The sequence below is a fragment of the Globicephala melas genome, chromosome 2, assembly GCF_963455315.2.
Source record: "Globicephala melas chromosome 2, mGloMel1.2, whole genome shotgun sequence".
Lineage (NCBI taxonomy): Eukaryota > Metazoa > Chordata > Mammalia > Artiodactyla > Delphinidae > Globicephala > Globicephala melas.
Window position 1 is genome coordinate 101,549,343 of NC_083315.2, and position 17,789 is coordinate 101,567,131.

Consider the following 17,789-nt stretch of genomic DNA (forward strand, 5'->3'; position numbering starts at 1 on the left):
ACTAAGTTTCTAGAATGAGAACCTATTATCCTTCTGCTTATTTGATACAAAATAAACCTACTACCTAAAGAACCAGTTAATAAGCATTACAGAAAGGGGAATGGGTGTGCCTGCTATCCTCAATGATCTATAAATAGTAATGATTTAGACTGCTATAAATATGACTTCCAATAGTCCTGGCCTTCAAAAACCAACCAACACCCATATTATCTTATAACTACGATTCTTCACATGGGAGTGGGAGATCCACTTTCTATAATTCTTCATGACCATTTCATTCAGAACATCAGCAATGATCAATACAGGTCATGAATTTGCCCAGGTACTTCTGTTTCTCATGCTTCCCTAAAATTGGTGAAATACCTGAGTATAGAAGGTTATCAGTGGTTTGGATAAAATAACTGGATGTGGGATTCAGATCAAAAAGATACACTCTAAAATATCAAAATGGTATCCTTTAATGACTCTGAAAGCAGCAGCTCTAGGCAGAATGCTATCTCTGATCAGTGCTCTGATTCATCCCAATCACTAAAGGTTTTTTTGGTTGGTAAAGGAAAACTCCTGTACAGAAACTATTAAGTTATATTTACTTTAGTTCTGTCCCTGTTGTGAGGGGGCAAGCCAAATTCAACAGCCTCAATCCCTTTTAGAATGAGGTAGGATTTTTCAAAAACCAAACCAAACGATAATCAAAGCAATACTCCAAATGCCTTCCAACTTCCTGTGGTGCACTATTAAAGAATACCACTACTACTGGGGGCAGAATCCTGTATAAAATGAATGTATCTTAAGGAGGCTTCTTCCAATACCTTTGATACAATTCCCTAGAAGGAGAGAGTATCTACTTATGTTTGGGATACAATCAGAAATGACACACGAAATGTCAGCAGCTTGGATACATGCATATATTTAATTATGAAACAATTCATCAACAACAAAAACAATGAGGAAAATTCACGAGACCTCAGTGCTGTGGAAGAGAATGGGACATCAAGTCAAAATGACATAGCAACTGGCCCAGAAGGCTGCATGATTAGTGAAGCTAAGGCAAAGCTGACTAGGATAGAATTATATGCTCTTGAAAAGGAGAATGGCTGGAGAAGTATCCACTCATTTGACTGCTTGGAAGCAGGCAGCCTTAGTGTACGCTGCATGGAATGGAGGTGAAGGGCCAGGGAAGGGAGAGAGAGGAGAGGGAGAAGAGCAATATAGAATCCAGGGTAAGCAGGTGGAAGAGATTGAGATAGAATTACAAAGAGATGACGCTAAGGCCTTTTGTTTCCTCTGCAGCCTAAGATAAACCTGTTCCAGGTCTTTAAGTATGTCAGTCAAATTCAGTGATCACAGGAATAGCACTAGGCACCGAAGGAATGGTGGAGGAAGCGGTTTACAAAACTAAAAGGATAACACGGTTACTACTCTCAAGGAGCTTACAACCTACATGGGGAGACAGGTTCCACACACAAAGCTACTATAAAACATATTTACAAAGCAACATAAATACAAATAAATATACATATGAATAAACAATATATGAAAGCTAAAAGGTACTATGTCAATAATTGTTCAGAAGTCCCTAGGTCAGTCAAAGAAGGCGTTCTGAAGGAAAAAAATGTGGACTTTGAGTATAATGTTAGTGGAGAGTAGGGCATGTGCAAAGGCATAGGAGTGGAAGCAAATATGTCATGTCCAGTAAGCAGATTAGCTTGACTACAATAGAAAGTCTAAATAGGTCTTCTTAAGAAGTGTGTGTGATGAAACAGTAGGAGTCTATTTGGTGAAAGACACTGACTTACTAATGGTAGGTCTGGTCCCTAAAACAAAATGAACAGGGAAAGATGTTTTCTCTAGCTAATGATAGTAAGTGGCTACAGGTCCAGGAGCAACTCCACTGCTTTCAAAATTTTGTAGTTACTCTAAGACAGAGAAACTAGTAATGGGATGATGGAGAAGTATTCAGCATCCTTGAGCAGTTCAAGTAGAAGGAACCACTATCTGCAACACATCTTATGACGTGGCAAGTGAAAAAATTCAATGAAATCCCAAGACTGAGGATCTATGGTCAAAAGGCCAGCTGGATCCCAGTAATCTCAAGTGCTCAAGCAGAAGGTCCTAGACCATTGTTACTAATTCTTGGTGGGGAGTAGATTGTATATGCTTATAAAAGAATTTATTTTTGAACTACCATGACAATCAGCTTTGATCCTAACATTTTAGAAATTAAAATAGAAGGATGAGAAGAGCCCTAATCTATAGGGAATGCTCACGTCCCTGAAGAAGGACAGGTCAATAAGGGCCCAAATTCTCCCCTGGTCTTTAAGTGGAAAGGCAAAACATCACACCTTGAAAAGAGGCTTTTCTCAGCCAAAGCAAGTAAGACCTCTTTCTTTAAGCCTATTTATCTGAAGCTGTTCCAGGAAGGAAAAAAGAGTCCAGGCCAGATGTTCAGCAGCAGCCAGAGTCGGACCCCATGTCACGAGAGCTCCGCTGGGAGGCACTGGGTCCCACTGACGTTGAAATACACTGCTGGGGGCCAATCTTGATGCCATTTGCCTGTAGAAGAAAAGAGGCAGTAGTTCCCACCTCAGTGTGAAAGTTAAGTGGGAGAAAGGAGAGGGGTAAAAGGAGAAATCATTAATCACGTTTTCTAGAAGTAGATATGGCCTTGGCAAGTAACCATGCACTCTAGCCAGACTGCTGTGGAACAGTAATCTGTGACAGTGAAGATGAGATGACCAGCTCTGGTATTATCGATGACCAGAAGTGGCTTTCGTGCCCATTTTTAAAGTGACTGTTATACTTAAGTTTCAAAGCTATGTGCAGAATCAGGATGTGATTAGGTTAAGAGTAAGAGGAGGTAAAAGAGAAGTGGCAGCATATTAGCATATAATCCCTTTTTCTGTTTTGACCCCAAATTTGCTTTACAGAAATGGCCGCGCTGAGCAATTAAGAATCACACTTCCCCAAGCTCTGGAATAGTAAAAAACTGAGGTTGAAAAGAAAATCTCCCATAACGTATAAACCTTTTAGATCACCAATTAATAATCTCTTTAAGCATTCTGGGTCTCAGACTTGAGAAAAAACGAAAAGGATGACAGGTTTCTGTGTACCTACATAAAAAAAAAAAAATCAAGTATGAATTGGCATAGCTTCAAATAGTATCATGTTAGATAGGAAGTGCTTACATTCTAGGGAGCTTCCTATCCTGTTTAAGACAAAGCAAAGTTCATTGTCAGACCCCCACCCTATCTCACCTCATTGTGGACATCAAATAAACCCTGCTGGATCTTCCTATATATTTCTTTGGCTGTGTTAATGAAGGCCTAAAGGAAACATAAACCATAGTATTAGGCTCAAGTTTAGGTAGAGAGATTAAGAAAAGAGAATACAAATATTATTCCTATTTGGATTTCAAAGGTGAATTAGGAAATATTAGGAGAATGGAGTAAAAATACAGATGGTCCCCCAAAGGCCCTGTAAAAGCCATTGAGAGTAGTTTCAAAAAGAAAAAGGGGATTCTATGGTATTTTGGTACTGACACACGATATACCTAGGGTTCCTAGGCTGGTACCCTCTGCAAATAAAACAAACATGCTCTCTTTTCAGTTAGTTACTGAAGATACAGTCAGTATCAGGCTTACGAATGACTAAAGTAGAATCCATTAGTTCTACTGATTTACAAATAACAGTACTGTCAATCCACACTTACCAATTAATGCTACCTAATATAAAAGTAAAGCCTTAGGAATCAAGGAAAAAGAAATGGAAAAATTCCCTTAAAGGGAGACATATGGTCACTATGACCATAAGACATCCTTTTCTTACCCATGTCTTATAAGGGAAGAGAATTCTGAATTAAAGGACAAAGATATGGTATAATCTCTGAAAACTTTCCCTACTTTTTCCCAAATAGTACCTCTTCAACATTGCAGGCTGTTTTGGCTGACGTTTCCATGAATATAAGTCCATGCTCCCGAGCAAAGGCCTCTCCCTCTTCTCTCTTCACATCCCTACGGGATTCTAAGTCACTGCAAGAGATTAATTGGGAAGAAAACTAAAAAAAGATCCAAGTGAAAGAAGAAACTCTTGTTCTAAAAGAATCCCATAGCTGTTTCAACTGCCAGTTAATCCATAAAGAATGTAGATCCTGCATGATGTTCCTCGTATAGGGTTACTGATTTCTGTAGCCTCTTGGAAAATATTCTTCAGATCAGATTCTTGACAGCTGCTGCATGGTTGAGGATAATACCTTACTCTTATTACAGACAAAAAGGTTTATAAGAGGTTAGGCAAGCCCCCTAGTTACTCAAGGTCTATGCCTTATGCTGCTTTTTTGAATGAGATCCAATTAAAGCAAAGGAAAGAAGAGGAAAGGGAAATTCCAGTTACTGGAAAGTAGAAAAGTCATAGATGTCAAATCCCATAGTGATAAGTGTCTTCCTCTTTACTAGAATCAATCTACAAGAAAGAAGAGAGAGAGCCAGGAATAGGGAGAACACAGTTGCCTTAACACACACTAGTCTCATTATTAATGTGTATAATAAGTAGCAGCCTGCCACCAGGGAAATGAGGGATTCAGAGAAAATGATATGGATAAAATTAGGTGATACTAGGCTTCCCTGGTGGCGCAGTGGTTGAGAGTCCGCCTGCCGATGCAGGGGACACGGGTTCGTGCCCCGGTCCGGGAAGATCCCACATGCCGCGGAGCGGCTGAGCCCGTAAGCCATGGCCGCTGAGCCTGTGCGTCCGGAGCCTGTGCTCCACAACGGGAGAGGCCACAACAGTGAGAGGCCCGCGTATCGAAAAAAAAAAAAAAATTAGGTGATACTGAGGATGTGAAGACAGAGCCAAGGAATGAGAAAAAATAAAGTGGCATGGAAAGACTTTATGCAAGACAAGATAAAAGGCTGCAGAATAAGGCAATGGTGAACTGCCTGATTTTCATTTTTCTAATAGGAAATTTTCATTTGGGAGGATTCCAGTTTTTCACCATAAAAAAAAAAAATCAAGGAGTAAGTCCATTAGAGAACAACAAACCTACAAAATGTAGATTTATTATTCATCAGCTCTGTGAAGACCAGGGAAGAACTAACCCTTAATGGCAACAGTCCAAAATTTGTACCTCTAGCCCAGACACACCTCTAAGCCCCAGATCAGTTTGTCCATTTGTCTGTTCTTCATTTCCACTCTGATGTGTAAAAGGCACCTCAGAAGTACATCAAAATGAAATGTCCTGATTCTGTCCCAAGCTTCCACATCTCCATAAATGGCACAAGCCAAAAACCAAGACATTATTAACACCTTTTCCTCCTTCACTCCAAATACCCTATGCACCCCAAAGCGAGGTACTCCAAAATGTACCTTAAAATCATACTTTTCTCTCTCTGCGTCATCGACCTAGTCTAATCCACCACTCTCTCACTTGGACTGCTGCTGCTAAGATCCACGTCAACCCTTGCTCCCCTCCAGGGTGATCTTTTAAAACTTGATGAAGCTACTTCTCTGCTTAAAACTCTTAAATGCTTCCTACTGTGTTTAGAATAAAATCCAAACTCCTCTCTCAGATCAGTAAGTGCCATGATGAGATCTGGCCCCTGCCTTCTTTTCCAACTTCATCTTGCACCATTCCCCTCTGATTTAGTCCAACCATACCAGGGTTCTTTCAACATTTTAAACTTATCGAGCTTCTTTCCAGTTTAAGGCTTTCACACAGCTTTTTACCCCTATTTGATACTTTTTAAAATCTTTGCCCACTGAACTCTTGCACATCCTTCAGATTCCAGCTTAAATTACAACTCTAAATCAAAAATAAGTACCCTGGTACTCTTTTTTATAGTGCCCTTTTTCTTCCCCTTCGCTGCATTTATCATAATTTATAATCAGATACAAATCATTTTATATTCAATAACTATGTCCCCATTGACGGTAAGCTCCATGGGAATGGGGACAGGGCTTTGTTTTCACCTTGCACACTCAGGGTCTGGCACAATGTCTAAGACATAACAGGTTTTCCATAAATTGGTTGAACCAATAAATGAGTACAATTAGTCTGTGGCCACAGTTCTCAAACGATGCACCTTAGGCACTACTACAAACTCACAAGGGTGCCACAGGTTACTTTAAATATTCAAGGGAAACACAGCAACACTCAACATCAGAACACCAAATAAATTACAAGCTTGATATAACTGGCAATGTCACCATCAGATCCTGACAGATTCCATTCAACATTTGCACATCTTTGCGAAGCTGACTTTTTGGCAGTTGCTGTGACAAAAAGCAAACCCTGCACTAAAATCAATTTGGAACGGAGAGTGGTAGTGTCCAATATTGATTCCAAGGTTTGAGAAGCTGTGCTGTCATGGTTATTTAAGAATGAAATAGAAAATTATTTTTCTTTTAATTTATGTTTTTCATTTTTCAGTTAGTTGTTATGACAAAAATACTTGTTATCTTGTTTAGATTTATTTAATAACAAAACTATTAGGTATGTCTTTTGGCCTATGGGTGCCTTAGAAAATATATTGAGAATAACAAGTGTTGGTGAGGATGTGGAGAAACTGGAACCCTTGTGCATTGTTGGTAGTAATGTTAAATGGTGTAGCCACTATGGAAAACAATACAGCGGTACCTCAAAAAATCAAACAGAATTTCCATAAGATCCAGCAATTCCACTTCTGGGTATATACTCTAAAGAATTGAAAGCAGGGACCCAAACAGATATCTGTACACCCATGTTGACAAGAAGCATTATTCACAATAGCCAAAAGGTAGAAGCAACTGAAGTGTACATCAATGGATGAATAAACAAAATGTGGTAAATACATACAATGGACTACTATCCACCCTTAAAAGGGAAGGAAAGTCTAACACATGCTACAATATGGATAAATTTTGCAGACGTTATGCTAAATGAAATAAGCCAGTAATAAGAAGACAACTATTGTATGATTCCACTTATATGTGGTGCCTAGAATAGTCAACTTTATTGAGACAGGAAGTAGAATGGTGGTTGCTAGGGGCTGGTGGGATGGGGAATGTGGAGTTACTGTTTATGGTAACAGAGTCTCAGTCGGGGAAGATGAAAACGTTCTGGAGACGAATGGTGGTGATGGTTACAGAACAATGTAAATATACTTAATGCCACAGAACTATCTACTTAAAAATGGTTAAAATGGTAAATTTTATGTTACGTGTATATATGTGTATATATATATGTTTTTGTTTTTGTTTTTGTTTTTTGCGGTACGCGGGCCTCTCACTGTTGTGGCCTCTCCTGTTGCGGAGCACAGGCTCTGGATGCGCAGGCTCAGCAGCCATGGCTCACGGGACCAGCCGCTCCGCGGCATGTGGGATCTTCCCAGACCGGGTCACGAACCCGTGTCCCCTGCATTGGCAGGCGGACTCTCAACCACTGCGCCACCAGGGAAGCCCTGTTATGTATATTTTAACCACAATAATTTTTTTTTTTTTTAACTGAGACACTAAATGTACCTAAACTAAAAAAGTTTAGGGCCCAAATGATCCAATGTCCACAGAGTACCTAGATGACTCCTGGTATTTATTATTTATACAAATAAAATTTTACCTCTTATTCCCAATCAGCATGATAACCATGTTGGAGCTAGAGTGCTGCCGGGCATCCTCTAACCATGAGGTCAAGTGGTTGAAGGTTTCACGCCTACAGCAGGAAAGTTTAGAAAGTGGGTCAAAGGCTTATTTCAAAACGCCAAAGCAATTCCAAATGTATGGGAAAAGGGGGAACATTATATGTGTAAAGAAAAATATTAGAGAGGCCTTTCCTCTTTAGCATTCTAACTAGATTCAGTAGATAAAAAAGATATTGAGAACAGAGGAAAGAATCTGCCTCTCACCCACCAGATGTTACTCACCTTGTAATGTCGTACACCAGCAGTGCTCCGGCTGCTCCCCTGTAGTAGGAACGGGTGATAGAACGGAAGGATTCTTGTCCAGCCTTTTCCATCAACATGACAACAAAAAGAATCCCAACAAAACCAGGTTATTTCCAGAGAAATTACTTGATCAAATGCCACTCTAACACAAAGGACTTAATTTTACAAAAGAACTTCTATTAAGAAAAGAGGGGCTTCCCTGTGGCGCAGTGGTTGAGAGTCCGCCTGCCGATGCAGGGGACACGGGTTCGTGCCCCAGTCTGGGAAGATCCCACATGCCGCGGAGCGGCTGGGCCCGTGAGCCATGGCCGCTGAGCCTGCGCGTCCGGAGGCTGTGCTCCGCAATGGGAGAGGCCACAACAGTGAGAGGCCCGCGTACAGCAAAAAAAAAAAGAAAAAAAAGAAGAAAAGAGAATTAGGGAAAAGGAAACCTGACTGCCCAGGGAGAAGTCCAGGTGGGAAATCAATATTTTTCAATGACAGTGCAATGGATATTTTGGGTGGGTCAACTCTTCCTATGAGACTGTCCATCAAATTGCTAAATGTTTAGCATCGCTGGCTCCCCGTTGCAATGCTAGTAGTGCCCCACAGTGTGACAATCAAAGACATTCCCATACATTTCCCAATATCCCCTAGGAAAGAACTGGAAATAGAACTAGAAACTCAGAGTATTTTCAATCCCATATGATGCTGAACATATCACATTAACCTTTCTTTTCTGTTTCTATTCCTTTATCTATAAAAAGGAAGATTATCTTAGAATGCCAATGCCCTGTCTAATGGAAGTTTCCTTTTGATGGATCAATGTAGAAAATTAGATACAAAACACTTAAATTGGGCATATGCTGATTAACCTTTAGTGTTCCACTAATAAAGGCAGGACTACCAAGATGTCCCTTGCTGGGATCTTGTCATGGCAAACAGGAATAACAAATAGGGAAAGAAGCCCAGGGCCCAGGACAGAGTTTTCCTAAAACAAACCCAACTGTTTATACTCTAATCTCATTTCCAACTGGGGCCAAGATATTAGGTTTTATTTATAACTGAGCAATTTATTAATTCCCCCATATACTGGATACTTTTGGTTTCCTGATGGAAGAAGTTTTGGGGTTTTTTTTGGGTTTTCATTAAAGGAAGCAAAATCATCTAAATATGAATACCCTGAGCACTGAATCTATCCTATAGGAAAAGTTTTCACATTCTTGAAATTCTTTATCCTCATATTCCAACATACAGTTTAGGAAGGAAGACTACTGTTCATAATTTAAAGATAGGAAAACTAAGATGTGGAAAATAAATAGCTTTTTCATAGTATAATAACAGTAACAGTAATGATACTAATTATATCACAAATGGGAAAAATTAGGCTCAAAGGACAGTTCAGTAACGGGCCAAAAGTTATAAACTCTATATATGTTGAATCCATAATTTAAACTTAGGAGCTTAAGCCACATAGCACAGGGAGATCAGTTGGGTGCTTTGTGACCACCTAGAGGGGTGGGATAGGGAGGGTGGGAGGGAGGGAGACGCAAGAGGGAAGAAGAATATATGTATGTATAACTGATTCATTTTGTTATAAAGCAGAAACTAACACAACATTGTAAAGCAATTATACTCCAATAAAGATGTTTAAAAAATAAATAAATAAACTTAGGAGCTTAGTACTTCATAGCACAAAAGTTTGTTTTCTTAGACATTATTTCATATAACCTAAACCCAGGTTTGAAGGTGAGAAGAGTGTTCCAGTACACTAATTCTAAGGTTACTTTTCCAACAATACAAGAATCTCTTACTATAAGAATCACACAAATGGGACCTCCCTGGTGGTCCAGTGGTAAGGAATCTGCCTTCCAATGCAGGGGACATGGGTCCGATCCCTGGTCGGGGAACTAAGATCCCACATGCCGTGTGGCAACTAAGCCCATGCACCTCAATGAGAGACCCCGTGTGCCGCAAACTACAGAGCCCACGCACCCTAGAGCCCACGCACCACAACTAGAGAGAGAAAACCCACAGGCCACAACCAGAAAGAAGCCCGCACGCCACAACAAAAGATCCCGCATGCTGCAGTGAAGATCCCTCATGTCACAACTAAGACCCGACACAGCCAAAAATAAATAATAAATATAAAAATATATATTTAAAAAAAGGAATCATACAAATGTTTTAATGAGTTGCATACCTATTAGAACAACAAAATCCAAAAATAATTTTAAAGAAGTTTGTTGGTAATATTAACAAAACTTTAAGATTTAAAACATGCTTTTTCCCTCCAAGAGTTCACTTAAATTTTATTTATCCTCTAATGGTTTTATGTCTTAAATTATTTGATTCCTGTTTTGCTTGTTTTCTTTTTTTTTTTTTGCTGTACACGGGCCTCTCACTGCTGTGGCCTCTCCCGTTGAGGAGCACAGGCTCCGGACGCACAGGCTCAGCGGCCATGGCTCATGGGCCCAGCTGCTCCGTGGCATGTGGGATCTTCTTGGACTGGGGCACGAACCTGTGTCCCCTGCATCGGCAGGTGGACTCTCAACCACTGCGCCACCAGGGAAGCCCCCCTGTTTTGCTTTTATCTTACTTTTTCTCGTCTTCTGCTATGGTTCAAAGCTTCCTTCCTTGTGGCCTTCTAGGAACTAAAAGGGAAAGTCTGAGGGAGGCCTGTGTTATGGTTGAATCATATGGCAGCATTTAACTTTAGCAGATGAAAATACTTCCGGTGGGCCATCAGAAATGCTTTTTAAAATCAAATCACTTTAAATCTCAAATAAACAATCTAACCCTACACTTAAAACAACTAGAGAAAGAAGAACAAAGAAACCCAAAGTCAGTAGAAGGAAAGAAATCATAAAAATCAGAGCAGAAATAAATGAAATAGAAATGAAGAAAACAATAGCAAAGATCAATAAAACTAAAAGCTGGTTTTTTGAGAAGATAAACAAAATTGACAAACCCTTAGCCACACTCATAAAGAAAAAAATGGAGAGGATGCAAATCAATAAAATTAGAAATGAAAAAGGAGAAATCACAACCGATACTGCCGAAATACAAAGGATTATAAGAGACTACTACAAACAATTATATGCCAATAAAATGGACAACCACAAAGAAATGGACAAATTCTTGGAAAGGTACAATTTTCCAAGACTGAACCAGAAAGAATTAGAAAATATAAACAGACCTACCACAAGTAATAAAATTGAAACCATAATTAAAAATATTCCAACAAACAAAAGTCCAGGGCCAGATGGCTTCACAGGCAAATCCTATCAAACATTTAGAGAGAAGAGCTAACACCCATCCTTCTCAAACCCTTCCAAAAAATTGCAGAGGGAGAAACACTCCCAAATTCATTCTACGAAGCCACCATCACCCTGATACCAAAACCAGAAAAAGATACCACAAAAAAAAGAAAATTATAGACCAATATCACTGATGAACATAGATGCAAAAATCCTCAACAAAATACTAGCAAACAGGATTCAACAATACATTAAAAGGATCATACACCATGATCAAGTGGGATTTATCCCAGGGATGCAAGGATACTTCAATATATAGCAAATCAATCAATGTGATACACCACATTAACAAATTAAGGAATAAAAACCATCTGATCATCTCAATAGATGCAGAAAAAGCTTTCGACATAATTCAACACCTGTTTATGATAAACACTCTCCAGAAAATGGGCATAGAGGGAAACTACCTCAACATAATAAAGGCCACAAATGACAAACCCACAGCAAGCATCATACTCAATGGTGAAAAACTGAAAGCATTTCCACTAAGATCAGGAATAAGACAAGGATGCCCACTCTTGCCACTCTTATTCAACATAGTTTTGGAAGTCCTAGCCACAGCAATCAGAGAAAAAAAAGAAATAAAAGGAATACAAATTGTAAAAGAAGAAGTAAAACTGACACTGTTTGCAGATGACATGATACTGTACATAGAAAATCCTAAAGACGCCACCAGAAAACTACTAGAACTAATCAATGAATTTGGTAAGGTTACAGGATACAAAATTAATGAACAGAAATCTCTGGCATTCCTACACACCAACAATGAAAAATCAGAAAGATAAATTAAGGAAACACTCCCATTGACCACTGCAATAAAAAGAATAAAATACCTAGGAATAAACTGCCTAAGGAGGTGAAAGATTTGTACTCAGAAAACTATAAAACACTGATGAAAGAAATCAAAGATGACATAGACAGATGGAGAGATATACCATGTTCTTGGATTGGAAGATTCAACATTGTGAAAATTCCTATACTACCCAAAGCAATCTACAGATTCAATGCAATCCCTATCAAACCACCAGTGGCATTCTTCACAGAATTAAAGAAAAATTTTTACAATTCGTATGGAAACACAAAAGACCTCGAATAGGCAAAGCAATCTTGAGAAAGAAAAATTGAGCTGGAGGAATCTGGCTTCCTGACTTCAAACTATACCACAAAGCTACAGTAATCAAGACAGTATGGTACTGGCACAAAAACAGAAATATAGATCAATGGTACAGGATAGAATGCCCAGAGATAAACCCACACACATATGGTCATCTAATTTACTACAAAGGAGGCAAGAACATACAATGGAGAAAAGACAGCCTCTTCAGTAAGTGGTGCTGGGAAAACTGGACAACTACATGTAAAACAATGAAATTAGAACACTACCTAACACCATACACAAAAATAAACTCAAAATGGATTAAAGGGCTTCCCTGGTGGCACAGTGGTTGAGAGTCCGCCTGCCGATGCAGGGGACATGGGTTCGTGTCCCGGTCCGGGAGGATCCCACAACAGTGAGAGGCCCACGTACCGGAAAAAAAAAAAAAAAAAAAGGATTAAAAACCTAAATGTAAGACCAGACACTATGAAACTCTTAGAGGAAAACATAGGAAAAACACTCTTTGACATAAACCACGGCAAGATCTTTTTGACTCACCTCGTAGAGTAAAGGAAATAAAAACAAAAATAAACAAATGGGACCTAATGAAACAAAAGCTTTTGCACAGCAAAGGAAACCATGAACAAGACAAAAAGACAACCCTCAGAATGGGAGAAAATGTTTGCAAATGAACAATAGACAGAGGATTAATCTCCAAAATATACAAACAGCTCATGGAGCTCAATATCAAAAAAACAAACAATCCAATTAAAAAACGGGTGGAAGATCTAAATGGACATTTCATCAAGGAAGACATACAGATGGCCAAGAGGCACATGAAAAGATGCTCAACATCACTAATTACTAGAGAAATGCAGATCAACACTACAATGAGGTATCACCTCACACCAGTCAGAATGGCCATCATCAAAAAATCTAGAAACAATAAATGCTGGAAAGGGTGTGGTGAAAAGGGAACCCTCCTGCACTGTTGCTGGGAATGTGAATTGATACAACCACTATGGAGAACAGTATGAAGGTTTCTTAAAAGACTAAAAATAGAACTACCATATGACCCAGCAATCCCACTACTGGGCATATACCCTGAGAAAACTATAATTCAAAAAGAGACATGTCCCACAATGTTCATTGCAGCACTATTTACAATAGCCAGGAAATGGAACCAATCTAAATGTCCATCAACAGATGAATGGATAAAGAAGATGTGGCACATGTATACAATGGAATATTACTCAGCCATAAAAAGAAATGAAATTGAGTTATTTGTAGTGAGGTGGATGGACCTAGAGAGTGAAGTAAGTCAGAAAGAGAAGAACAAATACCGAATGCTAACACATATATATGGAATCTAAAAAAAAAAAAAAGTGGTACTGATGAAACTAGTTGCAGGGCAGGAATAAAGATGTAGACATAGAGAATGGACTTGAGGACACAGGGAGTGGGAAGGGTAAGCTTGGACGAAGTGAGAGAGTAGCATTGACATATATACACTACCAAATGTAAAACAGCTAGTGGGAAGCAGCCGCATAGCACAGGGAGATCAGCTCGGTGCTTTGTGAAGACCTAAAGGGGTGGGATAGTGAGGGTGGGAGGGAGATGCAAGAGGGCGTATGCATATGGCTGATTCACTTTGGTGTACAATAGAATCTAACACAGTATTGTGAAGCAATTATACTCCAATGAAGATATTAAAAAAAATCAAATCACTTTACTTCTTAATCTCAATCCAAGTTCCTGAACCAAAGTTTGTGAGCCAATAAGCTAGAAAGAGTGAGTAGTTCAATCTGGGTTGGTGTGCATCAGTCTGAGGTATCTTTGTCCATCCCCAGTAAAAAAAAAAATCTGAAGCAGCAAAGAATTAAGATGGAGATAAAGAGAATTAACAGCTTTCTAATCTCCCCCAAATGGAAGCATCAGATTATATATAGTTTCAAGATATATAATCCATTCCTACAAAGTCAGATAGGCTCATTTCTAAGAATCAAAATGCATTCCAAAGTAAAATACAAATGAATTTGGGATTTTTTTTTTTTTTTTTGGCCGTGCCACATGGCTTGTGGGATCTTAGTTCCCTGATCAGGGATTGAACCTGGGCCCTTGCAGTGAAAGCACAGAGTCCTAACCACTGGACTGCCAGGGAATTCCCCAACTTGGGATTATGTAATCAATATTTTTACTAGAGCAAACTCATATATTATTTGGGTAATTTAAAACAAAAAGATATGGCATTCAGAATTTGCAGCTGTAACAGATGGAAGTGAAAGCTTCCCTATCTCTTTGATTTCACTCTTCTACTACTCTGATCTCCACCATTAGCCCCACCATCATAGCCCTTTGCCCCTGCATCAGGACTAAAGTATTTTTGTTTCCTCTCACCGTATCCCAGATTTGCAGTTTGATTTGTTTTCCATCAATGTTGACCATACGGGCCCCAAACTCCACACCTGTCAGTGAAAACCGCGAGAAAGAATGAACAACAGCCATGTTGAATGAGAGGTTCATGCTTTTCCTCAATGTGCTAAAGACTCATCCTCTGTCTGCACTTAGTACCACTAAGCACATTACAGCTGCCTATTTGCTCCAATTCATTTTGTGCTCCTTGAAGTTTTACTTACCTTCTAGAATTAAAAACTGTGCTCTAGATAATGATCTTGGAAATATAACCAAAAAGCAGATATGGGGATAAAACTAATTAATAAATCAAGGAAAAGGTGAATAAAATTTTAGCATTATTATTTAATGCTTAAATGTTATTAGGTAATGTTTAAGTTTGTAACTTTTTTAAAAACTTATAAAAATTTTGAAAATATTTCCTAATATTTTCTCAAAGTCACTCTCTAGTCCTCTATATGAAACAATATTTCTTTTTGTAATTCTAGAATTTTTGTTTTAGAAAAGCACCTATCTAAGAAGTAGGTTCTCAAGAATGAAACATTTCAGGTCTCCAGTAATTCCCAGAGTTCACTGGAAAACAGCCTTCCTCCTAGGAGTTTGGAAACAGTCTGATAAAGATTTTGGTTTACCTGGCGTTCAGCTTCTTTCAAGGTTATGTCAGGACAAAACTTAAAAATTGAAGATTACTTACATTAAAATTACTTGATGATAAGTCAAACAATTTGTCCTATTTTCTATTTTTATACAGTACTTTACTCCAGGACTTCTGATTTCCAAGTAAGAAAGAGCACTAATCTAGCTTCTGCTATTCAGTGGCCCCAGGCACAGTGTGACCAGAATCTCAACTCTAAAGTTCTGCAGTCAATAAGACAAATTAAGAAATTGCTTCTTACTACTCTGGACTGCTTCATCAAGAATAGTGATAGTTACTAAAAAAAAAAAGTCACTAATTTTGTTTTCTTTCTGGACAAGAAGAATGGAATTTCAGTGGGGAAGAATTAAAAAATAACACTTTTGTCCCCTTTTATGCAACTTCCTCTAATTACACAGAAACCTTCATATTTTGCACATATTTTCTATCTAACTGCCTTGTTTATCTTGGCACAGAAAACTGAATTCAGAAAGAAACACAGCCTATACTGGACTCTGGGAAAAACTTGATCACTTCATTCCTCTGTTTCGAAAAGTGTTTTGAAACTTACTCCCATTACCTTCAGGTGTTTCAAAATTTCATCCCTAATATATTCTCTAGCCTTATTTCTTCCCACTCTCCACTTTAAATTCCATGCTCCAACCATATTAAATTACTTTCAGTTTTCCAAATGTAGCCTGATCTCTGTTATTCCTGAGGCTTTGCACATTTTATTCCTTCTTGCCCTGATCACTTTTCCCTCATCTCTACAACCCCTTTGCCTGGCAAACTCCTGCTCATTCTTCCATTTTCAGCCTCTCTTGATAGAGGTGGTACCTCTTTTCCCCTTTTGCAGTTGAAATTTACTTGTCATTATCTGCCCCCAGCCCCACCTCCTACACTGGACTTTCAATGTAGGCACAGTGTTTGCCTTGTTAAGCACTGTATCACTAGCACCTAGCACAGAGTAGTTGTGCACTTAATATTCATTTGCAAAAATATTTTCCTGTTGATACTATCCTCTAAATCCTTTTCTAACCTCATTAGGTATTTCTGAATAAGTCCTTTGGGATCAGTAGTAACTTAGACTTCCGTAAGGTGTGACTTGGAAGTGGCAATATAGTAAGAATAGGAGCTAGGGATTTTATTCTGAAACTGCATCTGCATGGCAAGAAGACTAGTTTTACACATATATTTTTGGGGGGGCTGGAGTTATGGAGATTATGGGGAAAGGGTCGTTAAAGCCCCAGCAGGCCATGCCTTATCACAAATACGTGGAAGATGTTCATACTTCCCAGGATCACCAGTGTGTCTCTGAACTCTATCATTCTCTTTTCTTTAAAACAAAAGTTATTAGTTCCACGTACCTTTGAATTCTAAGTCTGGGACGGGTCTTCAATTTGCTTCCTCCTTTCCAACACACACACAAAATCTATATAGTAGTGATTACTTTGAAAAACACATGTGAGGTTCGCACTAATTTACCGCAAAGCAAGGCGAGTTTTTGAATAGTTATGTTTCCGTGGGATTTTCCACAGACATACAAATTGCATTTGGGAAAACAAATCCTACAGTAACTAATCCATACCTCACGCTCATCTCTAAATTTAAAGTTACCTTTCAATTACTTACTCCCCATTTGTCAGCATTTGATTAGTCACACTTCACTAAACATAACTTTTAAATAGTTCAAAAACAGGGAGAGGTAACTTTTTACTTCGAATACCAAAGGCTGCTAACTTTCCACTTTAGTTCGCCATATTTCATAACCTATTCTAGGACAGGTACATGCATTTACCTATTGTGAGGTCGTGGACAGGCTGGAACCTCTTGTCTGTAAACTGCAGGAGGAGACATGACTTCCCCACACCTGAAAGAAGAGAACGCGCGTTCTAGGAGTTACGCCGCCCGGGTACAGTCCAGTGTCGGGGCGTCCGGGACTCGGGAAGGGGAGCGGAGAGCCCGGAACCCTGAGCCCCGAGCCCCGAGTCCCGAGCCCCGCCCCCGGCCGCCCGCCCCGCCCCCGCTTCACTTAATCGCCCAGCCCACTGAATGAGCCCCGCCCCCAAGACCCGATTTCGGTGCTTCGAATCCCCGCCCCAGCTTGAGGGCTGTCGCCCCGGGTTACCTGTGTCCCCGATGATGATGTACTTGAAGAGATAAGCATAAGTCATGGTCCCGTTTCCTCTGGATTCCGGGTCCGCCCGACTTCTACAGCCCTTTACCTCCGGCCTCTCTAGCCACTCAGTCTATCGACCTCCGGCCCCTCTAGCCCAGATCACGTCTCTATTACTCTCCCTCGAAATCCCCTTTCGGTCGGAGCGACGGTAATACCCAGATACCAGCTCCAGGGCCGTCTGTAACACTCCTACCTGCCATTATCCCACCAAGCTCCAGGGGGAGATAGCTAGCCTTTCAGTGCTCTCGGCCTTCCC

General features: G+C 39.6%; 1 protein-coding gene across 1 annotated transcript; it reads right to left on the minus strand.

Annotated features, from left to right (window-relative positions):
• Positions 1-891: 891 nt before the first annotated feature.
• Positions 892-17,783, minus strand: RAB2B (RAB2B, member RAS oncogene family). The gene is made up of 8 exons (XM_030844151.3): positions 17,483-17,783; positions 17,153-17,224; positions 14,706-14,773; positions 7,893-7,975; positions 7,589-7,681; positions 3,917-4,028; positions 3,255-3,323; positions 892-2,553 (listed from the first exon to the last, which is right to left on the minus strand). Exons 1-8 carry the CDS (start codon positions 17,526-17,528, stop codon positions 2,446-2,448), a joined length of 651 nt encoding a protein of 216 aa, XP_030700011.1. The 5' UTR covers positions 17,529-17,783; the 3' UTR covers positions 892-2,445.
• Between the last annotated feature and the right edge of the window lie 6 nt (positions 17,784-17,789).